General features: G+C 44.3%; 1 protein-coding gene across 3 annotated transcripts; it reads right to left on the bottom strand.

Annotated features, from left to right (window-relative positions):
• Positions 1-4126: 4126 nt before the first annotated feature.
• LOC142497436 (uncharacterized) lies at positions 4127-24471 on the bottom strand. 3 transcript variants are annotated; one of them, XM_075605219.1, is made up of 4 exons: positions 21937-24471; positions 16895-16949; positions 13980-14038; positions 4127-8205 (listed from the first exon to the last, which is right to left on the bottom strand). In XM_075605219.1, the coding sequence occupies exon 4, from the start codon at positions 6432-6434 to the stop codon at positions 5271-5273; it is 1164 nt and encodes a 387-aa protein (XP_075461334.1). In that variant the 5' UTR covers positions 6435-8205; positions 13980-14038; positions 16895-16949; positions 21937-24471; the 3' UTR covers positions 4127-5270. The 3 variants fall into 3 exon arrangements, with proteins under 3 accessions (XP_075461334.1, XP_075461337.1, XP_075461335.1); XM_075605222.1 differs by lacking the exon at positions 16895-16949; XM_075605220.1 differs by lacking the exon at positions 21937-24471 and having other exon boundaries at positions 16895-17396.
• Positions 24472-24482: the final 11 nt, after the last annotated feature.

The raw sequence follows: 24482 nt of genomic DNA, 5'->3' as shown, positions 1-24482 counted from the left end.
TGTTGTGAATAATAACGTGGATATTTTACATTTTACACCATTGGTTCCTTTTATTCTCTCTATTGTTTCTCCTGTTTTTGCTATTTATGTGTTTGACCTTATTTTGTCATTTGTTTGACCTTTTCTTGGCTAACTTTTGCTTGTGGACTTTTGGACATTGCTCTAATTGGAGGGCTTTGATACAAAGAGCAGCACCGTGGGATACTTGTATATACTGTACTTCACATTCTAGAACTACATCTCTTACTCCCATATTGTTTTATGAATTGAATTGGTAGACCACTAGACCCTCTGTATTTATAATATTATCAGTTTGTTTCATTGTATTTGCTATGCACTGGTGTTGCACTTACTACTAGAGTAGCGCTATGATCGGAAACCCTTTCCCCTACTCCCCACAATAATACACAGAGCCCCTGGTGTTTTCACCAAGCCCATGTCTGGATTATCCAGCCCGTAACAATCCAATTGATGAGCAAGGTAAAATGTATTTATTTACTTCCTATTAATGCATATTAAAATAAGTCATCTCTTCTACCTTAAAGTTTTACTGTGTATTGGTTACTATAATTTGGGAATGGCTCCACCCTGTGGAGAAATAGCGTCCATCACTAAAAGTAGTATCGTAGTGATATATGCAGTAGCGGGTACATTAATAGCACTGAGACACGTTAAGCAATACAATGCTCATGCGTAGTGGCAAAAATCTAACGTGCGTTCCAATTAATGCACATGCGTTCCAGCTGCGTAATGCATGTTCGTTACCTAAATGTAACGCCCATGCTAAAATTAAAATAAATATACAATAAATAGGGAAGGTTTTCAGCCGTATTAGCCTGACCCTGCAGGTGCGAACATGGCTGAGGAGGCTTCCACCTCTGTTGCTGCTGATCTTGCTGCTGGAAGAATCAGGAACATAACATGTACTAAGGAGGAATTGGAGATCCTCATAAATGGGAATTATTAGGACAACTGTGCTCCAAAACAAGCACTGCGGAGAAAAAACCCGCATATGGAGTAACATTCTCCGGTAAATAAATACCTCGGGCAATACTGTCTGGTCTGTGGACATGTTAAAGAAAAGATGGGCAGTCAGTAAAAGGAAGATGAATAATAAACTGGCTGATCATGCTGCCCAGACAAGGCGCACAGGTGAAGGACCCCCACCAAGACTTACTCTCTCCACCCACGAGAAAAGATTGAGGGAAGAAATCTCACCTTCTCAATTAGTAGGGTTCCATCACTGGTGGATACAGGGGATCTTGAAAAGAACGAACCTGGTAAGTAAAAACAGACATCATACAGTGTATAACAATCTAATGCAGCGGTGCGCAAACTGGGGGACGCACTCCCCAAGGGGCCGCAGGATTTTCAAGGGGGGCGCGGCGATTGCAGAGCACCCATGCTTTTCCCCCAGGCATGTAAATTAAATGCCGGGGGAAGCGCGAGGCCTCTGCAACATCACTTACCTGCTCTCAGCCGGCTCTTCGGTGACGTGTCACCATGACAACGCGGCATCAAATGACGCCGCGGGGTCAAGAGGCAACATGTCAAAAGCAGCCATAATGTGAACCCAGGGAGCTTGATCTTTACCGATCGATCACAGTTGAACGAATCGATTAACAGCTAAGGTAATTACTTTTCCTTAAAGGTAATCAAATGCTGCATATATTAAAACAAAAAATGCATCCTGGAGTTATTCGTGGTTGTGTGTGTAGCCCTGGTAAGAAATGGGGCTATAGTTCTATCATCCTCCTGGTATAATCCCTGGTAAGGGAAGGTTGCCAGGAGTTATCATGGGTTTCCCCCACTTCAAGCACTGGCCCTGAGTGGTGGAGGTAGGTCACCTGACCCTGTGTCAAAGCAAGAGACACAGGGGCGGTGCCTGCTGAGATCATAACAGAGCAGTGCAGTTCCTATTTAGTTGTTCTGTCAGTCTGACAGTAGTGATAGTGAGTTAGTGAGGAGAGGAGTGATCAGCTCATGAGTAGAGCTGATATAGCTGTAGTTAGTGAGGTGGACCAAATACCTCTCACCCTGCTTAGGGGGTGAGGGAAGAGCTAGCCCCACTCTGGATGCCCTTTGGTCCAGAGTGGCAGCAGGATCATCACAAGGGAGAACAGTAGTGGACTGTGCATCACTGTACCTATCGGCTGCTGCTGCCCAAGAGAATAAAGAGACTGCTGCTTTTAAAGATAATCCTTGTGTGAGACTGGAATGTCTCAATCCCTGGGAGGGGGATTTCTGTGGTAGGGATTCCACCCCGCATCCCTGGGGCTTACTACAGATGGAGACGCTGCACCATTGAACAAAGACGAAGGCAAACACCTCAGTAACCTGTTCCTGTTGTCCCCCATGTCATCGCGGGAGACTCGGGCCCTCCTGTTGCCAGCAGGTATGCACCACACAGAGACATCTAGCCAGACCCCAGAACACCTTAGGGGACCTGATCTGCGATTAGGGGGGGGAAGAGGGGTTAGATGTGAATGAGGATATGGTGAAAGAGAATGATCTTAAATCAAGGTCAGGGCTGACACTTTCAAACTCCTGTTTAACTATCAATACCTCAGATAAATATTCTACCCTATAGTACAGTGAAATAACAGCTTTAAACTTAGAGGCCCCAATGTTACTAAATTCCAAGTAATCATAAGGCACATGTGATTACTCCATATTGCTCCATACATGGTAACCAGTTCTTTAGGACTGGCTCATTAGGTCTGCAAAACATATGAAAGCTGCTGGTACATGGTGCATGGAGCTAAGAATGGGAGCGTAAAGATACATTGGTTGGGTTATCTCTTTTCTGTCATATATTAATAAGCAGGGCAGGGCTGCAAACGGGGAGATAGCGTGCCCGGTAGAGGATGAGGCCCGGCCAGTCACGTCTGGGTCTGACTTCTAACAGCAACAACAACAATACAGGACCATACTTACTAATCCTGTACTCAGGGCCGCCAACAGCGGGGGAGAAAGGGTACTGGCGTCCCAGGCCCCGTGGGTCAGGCCGGGCGCCAGTTAATTAGATCATTATTTTTTTAAATGACGACGATTCCCCTGCGGTCCTGGCGCGCATGCACAGGACCCGCTCCCAACGTGAGAAGGAAGGGGGATGTACGAGCGCCTCCAGCGGCGGCCCCTCCACCCCCCGCTCCCAACGTGGGACGGAGGGGGAAGTACCAGCTCCTCCTGTGGCCTGCTTCCCCCCGCTTCCCCCCGCGGCCAGTTTCCCATGCTCCCCACGCGGCCAGCTTCCCGCGCTCCCCCCGCGTGCAGATTTCCGCGCTCCCCCCGCGGGCAGATTTTTACGCTCCCCCCGAGCCCACCTCCCGTGCCCCTTCCCCCCCCCGAGCTCACCTCCCGCTCCCAAGCCCACCTCCCCTCCCAGGCAGCTGCCGCGGGGATATCGGGGGCAGGAGGGGAAAGAGTCCGGAGGCAAGCTGTACCCACCCGGTCAAGGTAAGTCACTGTCACCCACTGTCACCCAGTCACTGTCACCCAGTCAGTCTCCCACCCAGTCAATGTCACCCACCCAGTCACTGTCACCAACCCACCCAGTCACTGTCACCCACCCACCCAGTCACTGTCATTCACCCACCCACTGTCATTCATCCACCCACTGTCATTCACCCACCCACCATCATTCACCCACCCACCGTAATTCACCCACCCACCCACAGTCAACATTGACCCACCCACCCACAGTCAACATTGACCCACCCACAGTCAACATTGACCCACCCACCGTCATTCACCCACCCACCGTCATTCACCCAACCACAGTCAACATTGATCCACCCATCCACCGTCATTCACCCACCCACCGTCATTCACCCACCCACCATCATTCACCCACCGTCATTTGCCCACCCACCCACCATCATTCGCCCTCCCACCGTCATTCACCCACCCACCATCATTCACCCACCCTCCCACTGTCATTCACCCACCCACCGTCATTCACCCACCCACAGTGAACATTCACCCACCCACCATCATTCACCCACCCACCCGTCATTCACCCACCCACCGTCATTCGCCCACCCACCCATCATCATTCACCCACCCACCCACCGTCATTCGCCCACCCACCCACTGTCACGGGAGACTCCTGTGGCGGGTAGGATCTCGGTGGCCGGAACAGCACGAGCGTAGTAGGGGTCACAAGCAGGGGTCCGAGGCAGGTGGCAGGTAGCGAAGTCAGGTAACAAGCAGGGGTCCAAGGCAGGCGGCAGGTAGCGAAGTCAGGTAACAAGCAGGGGTCCGAGGCAGGCGGCAGGTAGCGAAGTCAGGTAACAAGCAGAGGTCGGCAACGAGGAGACTGGAACAGGACAGGGGAGCAAGGACAGGTCTGGGGGCAGGGACTGAGAACAGGAACAAACAGGGACAAGCCAGATTACCAGCAAGGGCTTTTACTGTGAACAGACTTCTATAATACAGGTACAGGTACAGAAACAGATCAGGAATCAGAAACATGTGCATTAGGAGTCTGACTTCAAGCAAAGGCAAAAGCAACAGACAGGAAGCAAGCTATAAAGGACAGAGACAGGAGCAACAAGAAGACAGAGAGACAGAGGAACCCAGAGCCAACAGAAGGCAGCAGCACATCCAGTGGACAAGGAAGCTATGGCTAGGCAGGAGGTCTAGGCAACCCTGACATTACTCCCCCCTCTCGAGAGCGTTGTCCGACGATCCTCCAGGCTCTTCCCGGAGGCCTTGATGAAAAGTGGACTCAAGGTGACCCATCTCTGGTGGTTTGTCAGCGGGCAGAGGGTACTCCACAGGTACATTGGGTGCTGCAAGGAACCTCCGAATGGGTGAGTTCAACCCAAATGCAGGGGCAGAGACATCAGAAACGTGGGCATCAAAGACGGGTGCAGCCTTTCTACATGAGTCAGTGGGGACACAGAGTTCACTCTTCGTGGTCTCTTTTTGTGACCAATATATCTCTTTTAGTTTTGGAATCTGGAACTTCCCAATGGATACGTTCAACTCCATCGCAGAGGCATGGACATCAGGAATGTGGGCATCAAGGACGGTTGCAGACTTTTCACATGGGTAAGTGGGAACATAGAATTCACGCTCCATGGTCTCCTTTTGTGACTCCCGTTTCGTGGTATCACCTAAAATCTCATTAAGACCAGCTATTTGATTTTTCAGCTCTTGAAGCTGTCCTTCTGCACTTCTTTTCACATTCAATGCAGTTGTCAGTTCGGCTTCTTTGGAGTTGAGTCGCGACTCCATATCTCCCAGCTGACTCAGAGTAAAGCTTAAATCTTCTTCATTTCTGATCTGCAACTGCCGGTACTCCTCCCGGGCATTGTCCAGCTCAGCTGCAGCCGGACCTTATCACGGGCTGTGTGGTCCAATAATTTGCAGGCATCGGCCATTTTGACCTCATAGCGCTGTGTCAGGCCAGCCACTTGACAGACGGACACCTTCTCTCTCTCCTCCTTTTTGGCAAGCTGTGTCTTGAGCTCAGCGTTCTGTGCCTGCAGCGCTGTGAGTTGCTGAGATGTGTGTTCAGCTGCTAGCTTTAGCTCTTCCTCCAGCGAGGCTCTGGTTATGCTCAGTGTGGCCTTCAGCTCCTCATGCTGTTCTTTGGGGACACACTGGGTACTCAAATAATCTTGCAGCATCTTTATTTTGTAGGCAGTCTGGAAATTTTCTTCCTGCAGAACTCGCTGCTTTTCTTCAGCATTCACCCATTTCTCCTTGGTATCCTGCAGATGTGTACGCAGTTCTCGCAGCTGACTCTGCAGCATATTTTCTGCTTGTGTGCGTCGCTCCAGGGAGACACGTTCTTCTTGCAGCACTCTCTCTGCATTCTGCAGTGCTGTCTGCACATCCAACTTTTCCTGGGCCAACTGTTTCTTCTCCTCTCCTAATTTATGGAGTTTCTTATCTCCTTCACTGACTTGGACATAGAGATTCTTGCACTCTTGGGTTACAGTTTCAAAACTGATATTTAACACTTCGAAGATTTCTCTCAATGAACATTGTTCTGTGTTGAAGTGGCAACTCTTCTCCTTAGAGGCTTCCAGCTCTGTAGTAAGCCTGTGAACCTCTTTCTGAGATGCTTCCAGTGCTGCGTCAACTTGAGCCATGAATGTCTGGTACTGGGCAGAATCAGCGTAGGCCTTCTCCAGCTTACTTGACAAGATCAACCTGTCATTCTCCAACTGATATTTTTCTTTTTCCCAGTCACCCTCTGCTTTTTCCAGTGCTAATTGCATCCTTGACTTTTCTTCTATCAATAGTCTGTTCTCCTCTTCTGATTCATGGAGTCTTTTATCTCCTTCACTGGCTTGGACAGAGAAGTTCTTACTCATTTGGTTTATAGTTTCAAACCTACTATTTAACTCTTCGGAGGCGTCTCTCATCGAACGTATCTCTGTTTTCAAGTAGCATCTCTCCTCCCGATCGACTTCCATCTCTTTTTTGAAGTAACAAATGTCCTCCTGGGAGACTTAAAGCTCTGTATTTAGCCTGTCAATTTCCTTCATAGAACTTTCCAGGAATTCGTTACTTTTAGAAGCGAGGCGCCGATTTTCAGCAGCATCAGCATATGCCTTCTCCAGCTCACCTGACATGACATCTAGGTCACTCTCCAACTGGTGCTTTTCTTTTTCCTGGAGAACACACTTAGCAATTGCTGAGGATAGACAGCTCTGTAGTGCAGAATTAGTTTCTTGCTCCTTATCTAAACGTCCATAAAGACAATCACTCGCTTTCTGTGCAGCTTGAAGCGTCTGAGTAGGGGCATCTTTGTTCTCTTCCACTATTCTTGGGATACGTCTGTGAGTTGCCTTAAGCTGCAGCATATCTCTTTCATCAAATGCAGACTCTGGGGTTAAATTTTCATTCTTAATTCCTTCTGCAACTTCCACAGTAATGCCTCCCCCTTCTTTTTCTTCTTCTTCCTTGCTTTGAGAAGTTCTGAAGAATCAGTGGTACTGTGTTCACATTTACTGCTCAAGACTGTTTGAGTGGGAGCCATCATTTCAGACATGGGGAAACCACACTTCCCAAGAAACCAGTAAAGAGGAAATGTGTTTTTAAAACAGAAGCATTAGAATGAACAATAGGAATATTAGACACAGAGAGACACAAGATAGGAGAGGTGACCTTTTGAGACTTTAGCATCAGTCACAGAGATTTATAAATGCAAGGAGAAAAAAAACATAGACAGAGAAACCTGTAGTTATATCTGAATCTTTAGGCATCAGGCGTAGGGATATCATACAGACAGAGAAAACCTGCAGTTGAATCTGAAACTTTAGATATCAGGTATAGAAATATCATAGACAGCAGGAAACTAATACAGAGAAAACTTGTAGTTAGATCTGAAACTTTTGACATCGGACATAGGAATATCAGACAGAGAACCCTGCAGTCAAATCTGAAACCTTTGATATCAGGCGTAGGGATATCAGACAGAGAACCCTGCAGTCAAATCTGAAACCTTTGATATCAGGCGTAGGGATATCATATGTTGCAGAGAAACAAACTTTAGGGGAACTTGCAGGTAAACCTGAAGACTTAGAACCAATCATATGAAAAACTACAGATTGCAGGAAAAATCACAGTATGCAGTAACAAAATAATAGAAGCACTCTTGTCTTTTGAAATGGGAACCCTGTGAACAGCAGTGGTCCAACCAGTGATGCAGAGACAAGCCTTGTTCAGGGAATGAAAAGTCAGAGTCTAAAAAGGTGGCAACAGGTACTGCAAGGGTTAACCCAGGCACTGCACAAAAAGAAAAATCTCAAAGAAAACTGCAATAGTCTCTGCAACAACAGTTCTAATCTCAGCAAAAATGTTTTTTTCGTTATGAACGCAATACTTCTTGCAGAACACTTAGCAGCAAAAAAAAACCTTTCAAGATCCCAACTTGAATTTCCAAAAAAGAAACGAAAGTACTTATCTTCAATCATGCGGATGTGGTCTGCTGCAGCAGGTAGGAAAGGGTGCAGGCAGAAGAAGAATCTGTTCCAGCGAGATCCAGATGTGGCCTTTGCTTTCTGTCACGGGAGACTCCTGTGGCGGGTAGGATCTCGGTGGCCGGAACAGCACGAGCGTAGTAGGGGTCACAAGCAGGGGTCCGAGGCAGGCGGCAGGTAGCGAAGTCAGGTAACAAGCAGAGGTCGGCAACGAGGAGACTGGAACAGGACAGGGGAGCAAGGACAGGTCTGGGGGCAGGGACTGAGAACAGGAACAAACAGGGACAAGTCAGATTACCAGCAAGGGCTTTTACTGTGAACAGACTTCTATAATACAGGTACAGGTACAGAAACAGATCAGGAATCAGAAGCATGTGCATTAGGAGTCTGACTTCAAGCAAAGGCAAAAGCAACAGACAGAAAGCAAGCTATAAAGGACAGAGACAGGAGCAACAAGAAGACAGACAGACAGAGGAACCCAGAGCCAACAGAAGGCAGCAGCACACCCAGTGGACAAGGAAGCTATGGCTAGGCAGGAGGTCTAGGCGACCCTGACACCCACCGTCATTCGCCCACCCACCGTCATTCGCCCACCCACCGTCATTCGCCCACCCATCGTCATTCGCCCACCCACCGTCATTTGCCCACCTCCGTCATTCGCCCACCCACCGTCATTTGCCCACCCACCATCATTCACCCACCCACCGTCATTCACCCACCCACCGTCATTCACCCACCCACCGTCATTCACCCACCCACCATCATTCACCCACCGTCATTCACCCAACTGTCATTCTACTGTCATTCACCCACCCACTCATCCACCCACCCACTCAGCCACCCAGGCAGGCAGTGTCTTTTGTTGAAAAATAAATAGGTTGCATTGTAATGTTTTTTTCTGTATCACAATAAGAAAACAGTTAAGTAAAAGTTGCGCGCTAAAAGATATTTTTTCGTGGTAGGTGCGCTATAGGTTTGGGGGAGGGAGGTATGCTATGGGTTCGGGGGAGGGGGCCTGCTCCTTTCATTTGTCCCGGGCCCCATGATTTCTGTTGGCGGCCCTGCCAGTACTACTCCGTAAGACACCTTCTTGTAACAGAAGAACATGTATGGCCTATTCAAGCAAATGGGCCACAAGTATCACAAGACAGATTAAGAAAGGTCAAGGAAAAGATTGAACCTTAATGACTACAGTAGCGAATGAGACGCTGTCAAAAACTTTTCTCTCTCTGATTTCTCCATTTTACCCTTTCCTCTCTGACTATCACCTCAGCTCAATTACTCTTTCTGAATACTCCAGTTTTTCACCTCAATCTACCCCTCATTTCTGCAGAGACTTGCGTTCCATTCATCTTAACTCCACTTTGCGCTCCCCCTCTCTTCTCTCTGCTCCGCTACAGACTCTGACAACCTGGTCCTGATCTACAACTCTGCCTTATCCTCCTCTCTTGATCTACATGCCCCTCTTTCTGTCTGCCATTCTCGCCCTTCTAACCCCAGACCTTGGCTAAACTGCCATACTCGCTCCTCTGAACGCCTCTCGACGAAACTCTCGCAGACTTCCTTCACTACAAATTTATCCTATCCTTTTTCAACTCTGCCCTCTCCCAGGCTAAACAAACCTTCCTTTCTTCACTAACCCACACATATAATACTATACAGCACTGGTGCGCAAACTTTTCCTCTGCACCCCCTTGCCTGCTCTCCCCCCTGCTCACGTCCCCCCTCCTTAACTTATCTCCATCACATCTGACGTATCGATGGCATGTTGCCATAGCAACACGACATCATGTGTCCCTGTGGCATCATTTAACGCCACATGGCCATGGCGATGTGTCGCCAGAAGCCGCTAGAGATCAGGTAAGGGAATTTACAGAGTTCTCATGCCCTACCCCAGCATTTAATTTAAATGCTTTGGGGTAGAGCGTAGGGCATCTTAAAGTGCCATGCCCTCAATACTTCCCCCCCCCCCCCCGAAAGTTTGCGCAACCCTGCTATAAAGGACGTGCTCAGGGGCGAAAATACTAACATTATGTGAGTTAAACATAGGCCTCTGGATGGGATTAGCTTTAACATGTACATAGGCTTTTAACATAGATTTGTAACCTACTGTATACCTGGGGAACGCCAGAAAAACAATGCATTGTATGTAGTCTAAGTGCAAAATGCTCATGCTTGTTACTGTAATTCATTGATCACTCCTGAAATCTGCCATAGCTGGGATTTTCTGAGGAAAGGGTTGAAAAACACTAGCTAATAGCTCTTAGACAACAGATACTTTATCCTATATCTATACTTACTTATTGATCCAGAAGAAGGCAAAACCCCATTAAGGGGAAAAATTAATTCCTTCCTGACTCCAAGAATTGGCAATCGGATTAATCCCTGGATCAACATCCTTCCCATGTATACTTATTTGGTATATCCCTGTATTCCTTTCCCATCTAAAAAGATGTCCAACCTTTTTTTGAACAAATCTATTGTATCTGCCATCACAGTCTCCATGGGTAATGAATTCCACATTTTAACTGCCCTTACTGTAAAGAACCCTTTCCTTTGTTGCTGGTGAAATTTCCTTTCCTCCAACCTTAAGGGATGGCCCTGAGTCCTTAGTACTGCCCGTGGGATGAATAGTTCTTTTGAAAGCTCCTTGTATTGTCCCCGAATATATTTCTATATAGTTATCATATCCCCTCTTAGACGCCTCTTTTCTAATGTAAATAAATCTAATTTAGCTAGCCTCTCCTCATAAGTTAGATTGTCCATCCCCTTTATTAATTTGGTGGCTCTTCTCTGCACTCTCTCTAGTTCCATAATGTCTTTTCTTAGGATTGGTGCCCAAAATTGTACTCCATATTCAAGGTGAAACTGTTTTATTGTAATTCACTAATACAATCAGGACTTTGTTGAAACAAACAGAACTATAACAGTTGCCTATACATTCATATCTGGGGTAGAGGAAGGAATTTTGGTCCTGTATTTAATTGACATGTACAGTATATAATATATTTAGGGCAGTGTAAAAGCCCAGAGACTTTTGTGCTGCAGGTCCCAACAATAGCAAAGGAGTCCCTGTAATTTAAGTACTGAACATTCACAATAAAATCATCTACATTAGAAGTGTTATGTTAGTTTACAGCAGGTGAGAATGACAGCAGCACACTGTGCTACAGCTTGCCTTGAAGTACAGAGTACCAATTCACCGTTGTAACCCAACACAGAAGGTCAATTTCACTCATCATAACTGATTTATAGCCATAGGCGAAAGCATAAATCTAAAGCTAAATTCCAAAGTCTTCTCCATGGGCCACACAGACACTGACACCATTGCTTCCAGAAGGGCTCTGCTTAAAACAGAAGCAGTTACTGCAAATTGTCATACGGTGGAATGTGTATAATAAAACTGACATGAATTACACACATTCCCTCATTTAGGTGACAGTGAAACCTGGATAAGATTTGAAATGCCATGCTTTATCTGCACCTTTATCTATTGGTTCTGTAAGGAATGTTTTGTGTTATTAAATTGGTAGAAATATTTTCCAAAACTGTACTATTACAGTATGTGCAGGACCCATTAACTGGGCATAGTACAGTATATGTTTCATTAAACGTTCACAGAGCCCCACTGCAGATGAGATTTACATATTATTCTGACTTTATCTGTAAAATCTGTGAAAAACAGATATTTGTTGTAATCTGCTTGCCTTATTTCAGTGTTACTGTTGCTCAGTGTTTGTTGTACAACAATTAATATGTTTCATTAATACACAGTTATATCTTATTAAATTCTTAAACCCAGGTTGCAAAACCTCTTGCACTAACAGAGTTATATTTGCAGTGTGTGTCTTATTTTGTAATTGCAGATATACCCTAAACTGTTACTGCAGAATAAAATCACATTTTGTCCACCGTTTCCATCTTTAAACTCTTCATTAACCTCTTCCCTGCCAGAGTACATTGCCAGCGTTTTTGGTGGGAAAGAGGTTAAATTACCATTACTAATAATGCTGGTGCATCTTTAACAAAGTGTATAAACAGGCCACAAATAGCTGAACAAGCTAAGAGGGAAAAGGTGGAAATGTACAACCATAGTGAAATAATGCAGGACGTGACTGACGAGATTGGAAAACATGCAATCTATAATAATCATGCAGCAAATAGGTCAAAAAATCCTCTGACGCGTTTCGCACCACAGCGTATAAACATGCCACAAATTCGCTGAATCATATTGATCCACTACTAATTGTAATTCTATTTCAGTAACATAAACAGTGAATCTATTATATATTATATAATCTAATGTGATGGTAAAGCACTATATTATTTGGGGTGCTTGGAAACATTACCTGGACATACATAATACACAGAGCACACAAGCAAAAATTAGCAAAAAAGCACAACTGAGGTAGGACAAAGAGACAAATGACAAAAACAGGAGACCAAACAGAGAAAAAAGGAACCAATAGTGTAAAATGTAAAATATCCAAGTTGTTATTCACAGCACATAAAACTTGTACTCACAAACATCTCAGATAAAATCGTATATTCCAGGGCTTGTGATCTATACCTCTCATCTGTCCTCTGATAGACACGGTCTGCAAACTCCTCCTACGCGTTTCGCCAATCAAGTTAGCTTCACAAGCCCCTGCGTAGAGGAGAAATCAAGCAGTGGGTGCTTTGGCAGTCAAGAACGACGTAGGGCTGCAAACCATCCCGTCCAGGCCACCCAAGTGAAATTCTGGAGCCAATGCTCATCTACCCGAGGCTCCGCATTATAAGCAATTTTATCTGAGATGTTTGTGAGTACAAATTTTATGTGTTGTGAATAATAACGTGGATATTTTACATTATACACCATTGGTTCCTTTTATTCTCTCTATTGTTTCTCCTGTTTTTGCTATTTATGTGTTTGACCTTATTTTGTCATTTGTTTGTCCTTTTCTTGGTTAACTTTTGCTTGTGGACTTTTGGACATTGCTCTAATTGGAGGGCTTTGATACAAAGACCAGCACAGTGGGATACTTGTATATACTGTACTTCACATTCTAGAACTACATCTCTTACTCCCATATTGTTTTATGAATTGAATTGGTAGACCACTAGACCTCTGTATTTATAATATTATCATTTTGTTTCATTGTATTTGCTATGCACTGGTGTTGCACTTACTACTAGAGTAGCGCTATGATCGGAAACCCTTTCCCCTACTCCCCACAATAATACACAGAGCCCCTGGTGTTTTCACCAAGCCCATGTCTGGATTATCCAGCCCGTAGCAATCCAATTGATCAGAAAGGTAAAATGTATTTATTTACTTCCTATTAATGAATATTAAAATAAGTCATCTCTTCTACCTTAAAGTTTTACTGTGTATTGGTTACTATAATTTGGGAATGGCTCCACCCTGTGGAGAAATAGCGTCCATCACTAAAAGTAGTATCGTAGTGATATATGCAGTAGCGGGTACATTAATAGCACTGAGACACGTTAAGCAATACAATGCTCATGCGTAGTGGCAAAAATCTAACGTGCGTTCCAATTAATGCACATGCGTTCCAGCTGCGTAATGCATGTTCGTTACCTAAATGTAACGCCAATGCTAAAATTAAAATAAATATACAATAAATAGGGAAGGTTTTCAGCCGTATTAGCCTGACCCTGCAGGTGCGAACATGGCTGAGGAGGCTTCCACCTCTGGTACTGCTGATCTTGCTGCTGGAAGAATCAGGAACATAACATGTACTAAGGAGGAATTGGAGAGCCTCATAAATGGGAATTATTAGGACAACTGTGCTCCAAAACAAGCACTGCGGAGAAAAACCCGCATATGGAGTAACATTCTCCGGTAAATAAATACCTCGGGCAATACTGTCTGGTCTGTGGACATGTTAAAGAAAAGATGGGCAGTCAGTAAAAGGAAGATGAAAAATAAACTGGCTGATCATGCTGCCCAGACAAGGCGCACAGGTGAAGGACCCCCACCAAGACTTACTCTCTCCACCCACGAGAAAAGATTGAGGGATGAGATCTCACCTTCTCAGGTAGTAGGGTTCCATCACTGGTGGATACAGGGAATCTTGAAGAGAATCAACCTGGTAAGTAAAAACAGACATCATACAGTGTATAACAATCTAATGTATACATGTCAAATTATACCTTGTATATCACACATTAAAGTATTACAGTATTTGCAAGTCCCCCACACATACATGTGCTGGGTAGTTCTACCAATAATCTATATGTGACATGCTTACATTAAAGATCTCATATGCTTCAACTATACTACAGGCCATGCCTAACATATTACAGTCATTGAACAATAACATAAAGTAATCCGTTGTATATTTAATCACCATAGTAATGTTAAAAGCAGCAATAAAGACACAATCCTTTTTTTTTACATTTATAAATCAGTTCTGTAGTATAAGATAATAGTTACTGCATTTCATTTATTTTTCCAACTTTTAATGCCATTGTTTGAGTTTCAATGTACAGTGCATCCTTTGGTTGCTATAGCAGGCTCTGGCAGACACACAGCTTTTTGTGCCCAGCCCTCCCCCCAGCAGTGCAAAAGCTTTGGTAACAAATTATCACAATCTAATCTCTTGCAGTGTTCCCATCAGGAGTCGGTCTATTGTTACAGCGTTCACCTCAGTCACAATTTGTTACCTTTACTAATATAAGAATATATTGTAGTTGTTGCATTCCACTGACTGAAGTATTGATTCAAAAGCATCCATAATGTGAACCCAGGGAGCTTGATCTTTACCGATCGATCCCAGTTGAACGAATCGACTAACAGCTAAGGTAAGTACTTTTCCTTAAAGGTAATCAAATGCTGCATATATTAAAACAAAAAATGCATCCTGGAATAATTCATGGTTGTGTAAATGAGGATATGGTGAAAGAGAATGATCTTAAATCAAGGTCAGGGCTGACACTTTCAAACTCCTGTTTAACTATCAATACCTCGGATACATATTCTACCCTATAGTACAGTGAAGTAACAGCTTTAAACTTAAAGAGGCCCCAATGTTACTAAATTCCAAGTAATCATAAGGCACATGTGATTACTCCATATTGCTCCATACATGGTAACCAGTTCTTTAGGACTGGCTCATTAGGTCTGCAAAACATATGAAAGCTGCTGATACATGGTGCATGGAGCTAAGAATGGGAGCGTAAAGATACATTGGTTGGGTTATCTCTTTTCTGTCTGATATATTGTAGCCCTTTTTCTGAACCCTCCCAAAGGAACTACTGGTCGCTGTACAACACCTGCGGTTCCAGGAGATCTGAGCCTCCGCTAGCTGGGAGCCTGGGGTAATACTTACACATTTCGTTAGTGCAGCGCCTCCACTTACCCAGGATCCCCGTGATGTGAGATTCCCCTGGGCAAGAAACATACAACACTCTATGATTGTAACTGGGTTTTACTAATGAGAATGCAACGTAGCAATAACACATACATATACTTATACTCTAACGGTATAACTTTAGCGGCTGCCCCCTCTTCAGGGCAACGTGTCCATCCCCTCACCGCGTGCCCCACACCGTGTCCATATATAGTATATTGGTATAGGCTCAGTTCTGTAACCACTCGTTCAGTGTTCCTACAAAGGTTTAGCCTAAGGCGGGATCAGCGCCTGATGACTGGTGTTGGTGCACTAGAGGATATAGTACCTGCCGAGCACTCCAGTACTCGGATCAGCAACTGCTTCACAAAGGATCCGATGAGTCCCGGCCCGACATCCAGGATCCACCGTCCGGTAAGGCCCCAACAAGATGGCCTCTGCAACCGCAACGAAGGGCAGCGCCCAACTTCCAGCACGGGTACACAGCTTCAATGGAGTCCCTATCTAACTCCGGGAACTACCGTGACACTCGCTGCACTATAGGCCGTCCCTACAGCACAGCAACCTTGGATGGCTTCAGGGGAAACTCCTAGGGCCTACGGGGTAGCCTATCCTATGCAGATGGGTCACTGACCCCTTGCACCCACACTAGCTATCCCGTGCCCACCCGGGTCCCCTCTGGCTAACTCAGCCTAACGGCTCAGTGAATGTTTGGACTGGAGCGCTCCCTGGGATGTTTGGCTAAAAAAATGCTACAATGCCTGTACTGTATTAAAATATTAAAAAATGTGAAAATTATGTTACGGTGTAAAAGGGTATAAAAAAATATATACTGGCCCTTTTGATGTTTTTTTGGCTGCTGCTTGACCTTGAAGAAGGGAACCCCGTGTCCTTCTTAACGTGGCAAATGGAAGTATGAAGACGGTCAGCGCAAACCTCATGGACCTCACGAAGTTGATGGATCAGGATAAAGTTGAATAAAAATGGAATAGTTCTTAGTTCTAATTTCTCGCTAGACACCTGCCTGACTCGTGCATTTTGCTCAAGTATGTCTTCTGTTTACCCTTTTTGTATTTAAAGCCCTCTCCTGCCTAAAACCTTTCTCACTCATGGCCTCACACCTCTGGAATGCCCTTCCCCTCTCTCCATCTTTAAGGCCCATCTTAAAACACACCTCCTTAATGAAGCGATTTGGTAACTCCACTGGCTGATACTACTGTAGATCTCATATAATATGGATTTACCATGACCCCTTGCAGATGCACTCACCATAACACCCCGCGTACTGTCTCCATAAGTTTTCCCTACTTACCACTCAGCTTGTAAGCTCTTCGGGGCAGGGACTCCTTATCCTAATGTCCACTTTTATATATGAAGCGCTTTTTCCTATTATGTCACGTGTGTCACTTCTGTAACATGCACATGTACATGGTTGGCGCTATATGAATAAAGATATAGATACAGTGCAATTTAATTAGGCGTGAGTAATTTGATTTACTGCTGAGCATCAATACAGCATCCCCTTGTGTTTTCAAACATACTGCCAAACTGAGCAAAGACATTGGCACATTCTCCATCACAGTTAATACCCACTTGGTGAACCTCCAGTTACAGCCGTGATAACTCCCTTTCTGAGATATCAAATCCACTGCAGTGTTCAGCGGGTATCAAGTTAAGACAGGTTTCAGTGGGGAAAGGAAAACATGTTATCAGAAGTCGAATTTATATACTTACATGGAGCTCAAACAGAACTCAGGACTTTACAACATAAGGAAAATAGACAACATCCTTCTATTTGTAATAAATGACTACATAAACATCAATTGTTAATAAATAGTAAATTAGTCACGATAACAACAATATTTAATAATGCAATGACTGCTAGAATACAACGCACAGCACACCTGTGAGATAATGCGAAAATATGAATGAATTGGAAGATGCAATCAGTGTTGTGCTTCTTTTATCAACAAGTTCCAGTGACTCATTTGAATAAAGGGCTGATATACCACCAGGGCCGCTTTATACCTTAGGCCGACTAGGCACAGTGCCTAGGGCCTACGAACCTTTTAGGGCCTACAATATTTCACTTGAAAAAATACCTAAACCAAAAAAAATCACAAAATAAGAGAAAATAGCCAATTTTAATTTAAAATGCCTTCGAAGTATCGATAACTTTAAATATCAAAACAAAAGTATCGATGCCAAATATCGCTGGTATCGAAAGAAACAAGCAAACGATGAAATTAGCATAAAAATTAGTAAAAATATTGGACACACAGGCCTCTAGAAATAAAAGTGCCTAGGGCCTACGGAGGTATTAAAACGGCCCTGTATACCACCAATCTATTACAGTCCTCTCCTGAAGCAGAGAGATAAAGATCACTGCCAGTCAAAGAAAGAAATACGTAGCAACTTTCATTTGTAAAGCAGCAAAATCAGGGCTGGGGAAAGCTGCAATCAAATGGGACAATTCGCTGCAGTAGTTTTGCCGCCCCATTTAGCTACTGTGGGACAATTCACTTCGGCCCTTTCACCAATGTTTTGTCACACTTCTCCCTATAGAAGTTTGTTACCTTCATAGTAAGGTAACTATGATACTGACTTTAGCCAGCTTTTAATTGCACTACTCACAAAAGCATATGCTTTATTTAACCCCTTCAGGGCTTTTTCACATTTTTCACCAGTCCATCGGACAATAATTACATATATTCAGTGTAAGTACCTGCAAATTTGGTTATGCCTTGACGTGGCTGCAGGCTTATAAAGCTTTGGCCAAAGGGTTTAACTAAATAACCCTTATTCGTGAGATCACTATTTTATTTTAGCCTAATTGGTAGGAGTGCAGGAATCGTTCTTTTTTACCACTATTTTTGTCGCTGGAATATTAGACTTAGAGGTAGGGGCTAAGGTTAGTGGTGAAGGTAAGCAGTTAGGATTTCTTCAAGGAAGGACTTTATACAGGTAAAAGCCGGTATATTAGGGATTTAGGTATGTGGTTGTGGTTAGGGTTAAGATTTCTTAAAGGGCCGTCCTGCACAGGGACGCAGAAAAATGGCATCAGGGAAATGTCCCAGAGGAGAACTGTCCAGGTGGCAAAGTGTCCAGTGGTGAAAAGGTCACAGCTAAATGTTCTAAACCGATAACAGCTATTTGCAAAGCATTCTATTTTCCAGTGGCTTCTTTTCGTGAAATGCTGCCACAGTTCAGTCTAAGACGTTTAGCCGTGGCCATACCAGCCCTGATTGTACAGCTTACAAATGATAATTTAGACGTTTTGAATATGCATTGTTGCTGCAAAGCAGAGATAAGTTGCTCATCTGTTTTAATGCATCATTTTCTGCCTGGTAGCCACATTTCTTACATTTACCACAGATAATGTGCTACAGAACATGGTTGGTTTTCTGCAGATGTGCTAGTTTGTTATCAGTCATGTGAACAGTGTCATGAAAGGCACAAGTGTGAGCACGTGACTTGTATATGTGACAAGCGTTTATACATAAAGCTATCCAGCTGACACATTGATCTTCCCTCAAACGCGTAATATCTCCGTGCAATCCGACACAGTATATATTGTAGCCAAAATATTTCAAGCCTTCAACCGCCTTCACGGTAGACCCATTTTAGTAGGTCCTACACTTGTAATATTATGCTATCTTATTTATTTCTTCCACTGCACAGAAAAGAGGAAACAAAGCACTGCATCCAAGAGCGTGGGGTGCATGACATGGTTGTAGCATTGGGGCTCTTTTGTCTTTTGCCCCCCTTGTGGGTGTATCCTGAACCCCCCCCCACCCCCTTTAATCAATCTGCAGCTCAAGATTTACAGAAAAAAATACTTTAAAAATCTGCCTGAATATACAAAATGTCCCATATCTTTATTCCTATAATACTTGGGAGACTGTGATGCACATCAAGCTGTTCGAGCAAGTTTGCTGCATATCAAGTGACTGTTTTTGACCAGTTTGCTCCTAAATTTGAGTGGCAAATGTCCTGTCCTTTGCAACCTCATAAACATGAAATGTTTGATGTTTATTTGATCCGTGTAATCACAACTGTTACAAATATTAATCTGTAATTCTCGTGAATAGTGGTCACACCCATGATATCCTCATCTTTATGTAATCTACACAATTCTGGAATATCATTTTAGCCACACCCTCTGATATTTACCGTTCCCTTTCAGGATTCCCTTTAAAGATACAAAAAAATAGGGGTGTAGTTTATTTCTGCTGTCAGAGAAGAATTGTGATGCCAGATGTCCAAAAACCTAGGTTTTGACCCCAAGTACCCTTATTTTATGTACAAACATATAAAACTAGGCATGGTTGGTGGTTAAACCTTAGGAAGAAAGAAGACGGCACTCCAACGGTCTTGGAAATTTGTTTTATAGTAGTGCAAAATTACAAGAATCAATGTTTCTGTCTTAGTGTAGACAAAGGTCCACACTAGGATGGAAATGTTGATCCTTGTGCTTATGCACTACTATAACTTTTTAACCAAGACCACTGGAGTGCTGTCTTCTTTCTTCCCAGGATTTGCTTTACCACAACTCGCATAGTTTTCTGAGCACCCGTGGCAGCTCTTCACCGTAATTGTGAGTGCACCTACCTTCGCTTTTATTAGTGGTTTCACCTGCCATAAAAATAATTCATGTGTTTTTAAGGCAACCTACAAGTGAAATTAACCTCTGATGTGTCAGATTTATTAAAATACTGGATATTTCATGATATCATGACAAACAGCATTTAAGAATCTGCCCAACTGAGTAAGTTGCCTCAGTTGACCAAAGAGGAGCTAAAATTATGTTCTCTTTTATAATATTATCCCAGCTCAAGACATAAGATCAGAAGGTCCCAGTATGAGAGGACACATGCATCCACAATGAATTACATTTAGTATTAGCACAGCATGTTCTCTCTCCATTAGGGCTTATATGAAGGTTGCAGACAGAAAATGGTAAGACATGGAGCAGTACTAGAATGTAACACTGGCAAAATCCTGGAATCAAGTCAATCAAATATTTTCTCAGAGCAGTATTTAAATCATTGTTTGTTTACATGTTATGCATTACATATGGTTCTTTCCCTGTTTATGAAATACTGCATAGTGAATTTATAAATCCTGCAGTCTAATTTTGACATAGGGCAGATACAATGGCCTAACACTGATCCTGCAGACACAGAATGTCAGCGACTGAACTTGAACAAATAAATTTTAGGTGTCCACTTTTCACATTATAATCCTCCTGTACATTATCATATCTTCTATACAGTGGTATAAATGATGAGAGAGAGAGAGAGATCAGTGAAAATAAGGCACTCCTATAATACACTTTACCAAGGAGTCGCAAATCTGAAGGTATGTATAGCATAAAAGCAAAATAGATCCAGCACACTTGCACTTCTTCAATTAGTGTAGTTTATTTACACAGTGACTAGTGTTTCGGTCCCCAATGGAGGCCGGAGGGACAGAATAGGCAATCATCACCCTTTGAGGATGCTATCATAGCGAAACGCGCAGGGTTAGGGTTAATCCCATGGACTTTGAACATTTGCAAACCAACTGCCCAACCGGTGAGAGAAACAATGCAGAAGACACACAGATTCCATTTCCTGTTGATGTCCTCAACCGGAGCCAGAGACAAGCCAACACGAGGAGTTGGCACGGAGATCTGTCCATGCAGAAGCTGTGTCACCCTGGGCGTGCTAAACTATGTTCCAGAAAATACTTATATTCTCAACAAAATGTGAGTGAGATTTAATTGTGCGGTATTCAATTTTGCATGTCAGAACTATACTATGTTCCTTTCCTCAAATTTTTAAGTATGAATTAAGAGGACATAAGAAAGAAAGAATACAGATTCAATGTCAACTAATCCCTATGGTGGATATATGCTAAAAACCAAGAAGTGAAATTTGTGAGTTGAATCAAACACTTACTCCATTTTTTTAGATTTAAACGTATTACAATATTGTGGCTTCTTTCTCCTTTTTCCCTATCATCTTTGTGCAAGGTTGTCGCTTCAACTAACTTGTGGGACTCTTCCTTCATTTTGATTCAGTGTGGGATCAATGACTCTATGGCAACAATTGAATAGGGAAAGTTTTATGATAAGTTGAATCACTTCAAATTTGTGCATTAAGTTTTGTGGGGCGCTTACTTTTTGTTTTTCAATTTTTTTTATATATTTATATTATATCATATTTATATATATGTGGCCTGGTCCCCCTTCACCCCCTTACCTCGCGCTGCGGCCGGCAGCGGAGGATGGGGAGACTGTGGGGAAACCTGTGGGCAGTTGAGGCAGGCAACCACCTTTAAGCATTAGAGACAAGTTCTGTATCTGTGCTCAGAGAAATACTTCAGATGTTTGTACAGTAACAGACAGTAAGTAAGTAATAATGTCCAATCCACAGGTCTTCAAACAGATGAGGGCTTGCTTTTGAGGGTAGTCAAATAATGCTCCAATTAGGGGAGGAGGAACAAATAGAATAAAACTCCTGGGTTGATCCTGTAGTGCAAAATAAATGCACCATGGAACCCCAATGATAAACTATATATGAGCAATCACTCCCCTGGGGCCAGACTAAAAGCCCATAGAGTACTGAGGAATAAGCAATGAAGGTACTCACACTTGCAAATAGTGCCCATGGATGTCCTGTATTCTGCGTGCGACTGCAGCATAAGACTGTAGAGCTGTGTCCAAAGAGAGGGCATGCAGGCAGAGCACTGCTTGTGGAATGAGGCAGAAAAATCTGACGGTGGCTGGATCAACAGTTTAAAAGATGCATGACTTTATTGAAGATTGAACATCACAGTATATACTTGGCGCTTTGAGAGGTAATCTGACGCGTTTTGGGCTCCCTGCCCTTTGTCAAAGGGCATAAAGTGTCTTTGAGCTAATGCTGCTACTTCACTCAGCTTATTCACATTAGTCCTCACTGACACACCCCTAACTATTTATTTAAGGACAGCCCTTTCCTCATGTCCTTTACTGGATCAACTAGTTTGCTTGGTTGCTGTTACTCTTGTTTCCTGCTACTGGTTATCTGCCTGCCACGACCAAAGCCTCCGTGACCACTCTAATTGCCCACTGCTTGCTTCAACCCTTGCCTGCCAGACAACTCTACCTGCCCACTGCCTGCCTTGACCCATGCCTGCCTGACCTCTCTACCTTCCCGCTGTCTGCATTGACCAGTGTCTATATGATCCTGCATCATCGTGACCATTCGACTGAGAGTGGTAGGCTGTTGTCTACACAAGATCTGAGACAAGATCGTCCTTTGGTCAACAGTTTATAGAACAATTTTCTATCAAGGATGAAATTAACCCAGTGGTTTTCCATCTGAACCTACCTTAAAACCTACATATTGAACCGGTGGTTTACACCTATTTGGTATAGACTTTTTTTGAGAATAGGTTCCTAGGATGTATGACTCTCCCCCCGACGCCCTACAGGTTTACAGACAAGACGAGTACATGGTAAACCAGATTCTGGATACCCCCAGACATTTGAGGAGAAGTCTTGGGAACCTGCAGAAAATGTCCATGCCTCACATCTTGTAAGATACTATTAGAGTCTATTCTGACAAGCCAGGTTCTGAGGCACCTGGAAGTTGCCATGTGAGGAGGGGGGTACTGTTTGGCCTGGCAGGACTTGATCCTGCAAACTCTGCTGCTCAAGGGAGCAGCTCTGCTAGTAAACCAGATCAACGACACCAGGATAGTTCCACTGCCTCAGTGTGCCTTTGAGCTACTGCTGCTGCTCCACTCAAATGATCCATATCAGCCCTCACTGACACACCTCTTAGCTTCCTATTTAAAGACAACCCTTTCAATTTTGCTGGATTAACTAGTTTTTTGGCTTGTTACTCATATCCTGCTACTAGTTATCTACCTGCCTTGACCCGTGTCCGCCAGACGACTCTACTTGCCTCCTGTTTGCCTCAACCCATGCTTGCCTGATGTAATGCTGTGCTCACCACAAACAAGGCGGGACCACGGGACTGAGGTGGGAATAGGTATAAACGCCACCCACACCCATGGGGGCACGTCTGTAGTGTAGATTGGTCGAGGTAGCCGGGTCGGGGTTGGAGAGGTAAGAGTTGTCGTTATACTTGCCAAGGTCAGAGTAAGAGAGGTCCGGATCGTTGAAGTTACTATTAGCCGTAGTTGGGGTTAGAGAATGGAGAGTAGTCGTTGTCCGAGTGCCGAGGTCAGGGTTGGAGAGATGCGGAGAGTCAGAGGTAGCCGGGGTCAGTATTCCAGAGGTGCGGAGTCCAAGAGCAAAGCCAGGTCGGTACACAAAGCAAGGTTCAGCAAGGCAAGGCAAGACTGTGGAGGCAAAGAACAGCTAAGCACATTGGAACATGAATCTATGCTCAGCCAAGGTGCAAGTGGCACAGCTGAGGATATATAGGCAGGACTGTCCAATCCTATAGAGAGGCGGTGCTGAACTGCAGCCTCAGCAGAAGCAGTGATAGGTGCAGGAGACAGGTGAATGTGCTGGAGTTGATTAGCTCTATTACCATGGAGCTTCGGCACGTTGCACACGCATCACGTGCACCACAATCCAGAGGCGGGGCCTTCCCCTGCAGTATCTGGTGACATCACTGGTGCGCGCATGCGCACTGTGCGGCCTGCGGATGATGTTCCCTTAGAAGGAGCCCCGCGCATGAATGGAGGTAGGGCGGGAGTGCGCCGAAGGTGGCGTGACTCCCGAATCCTTACACCTGACCACTCTAACTGCCTGATGCCTGCCTACTCCACCTGCCCACTGCCTGGCTTGACCTTTGGCTGCCTTACCCCTCTACCTGTCTGCTGCCTGCCTTGAGCAGTGCTTGTCTGATCCTGCATCATCCGGTTACTCCTGACCAGACACTACCAGGTCTGTCTAGCTCCAGCCACTAGAATCTCTCTCTCTCTGCATAAAGTCGACAACGACGGGCCTAACATACTGCTTGTCTTCCTGGTTATTCTTGAGTAGCCTACGGTCCCCCTGATATTATGGCCCTCCCCCTTTCTAGAACTCACCAGAAGTTTCCCTTGGGGTTGAGCCATAATTAATTCATGATAACTAGGGAAAACACATACTCCGTTGGAAATAGTCTTTCTGTGTTGCCCAGATTTTTTCAGATTTAGGTACATATTAAATAAGCCTTCAGGGGGCCCATTTCTG

This window comes from Ascaphus truei, chromosome 6 (assembly GCF_040206685.1).
Source record: "Ascaphus truei isolate aAscTru1 chromosome 6, aAscTru1.hap1, whole genome shotgun sequence".
NCBI lineage: Eukaryota > Metazoa > Chordata > Amphibia > Anura > Ascaphidae > Ascaphus > Ascaphus truei.
The sequence above is the reverse complement of the archived record's forward strand: the minus strand, read 5'-3'. Positions and strand labels throughout refer to the sequence as shown.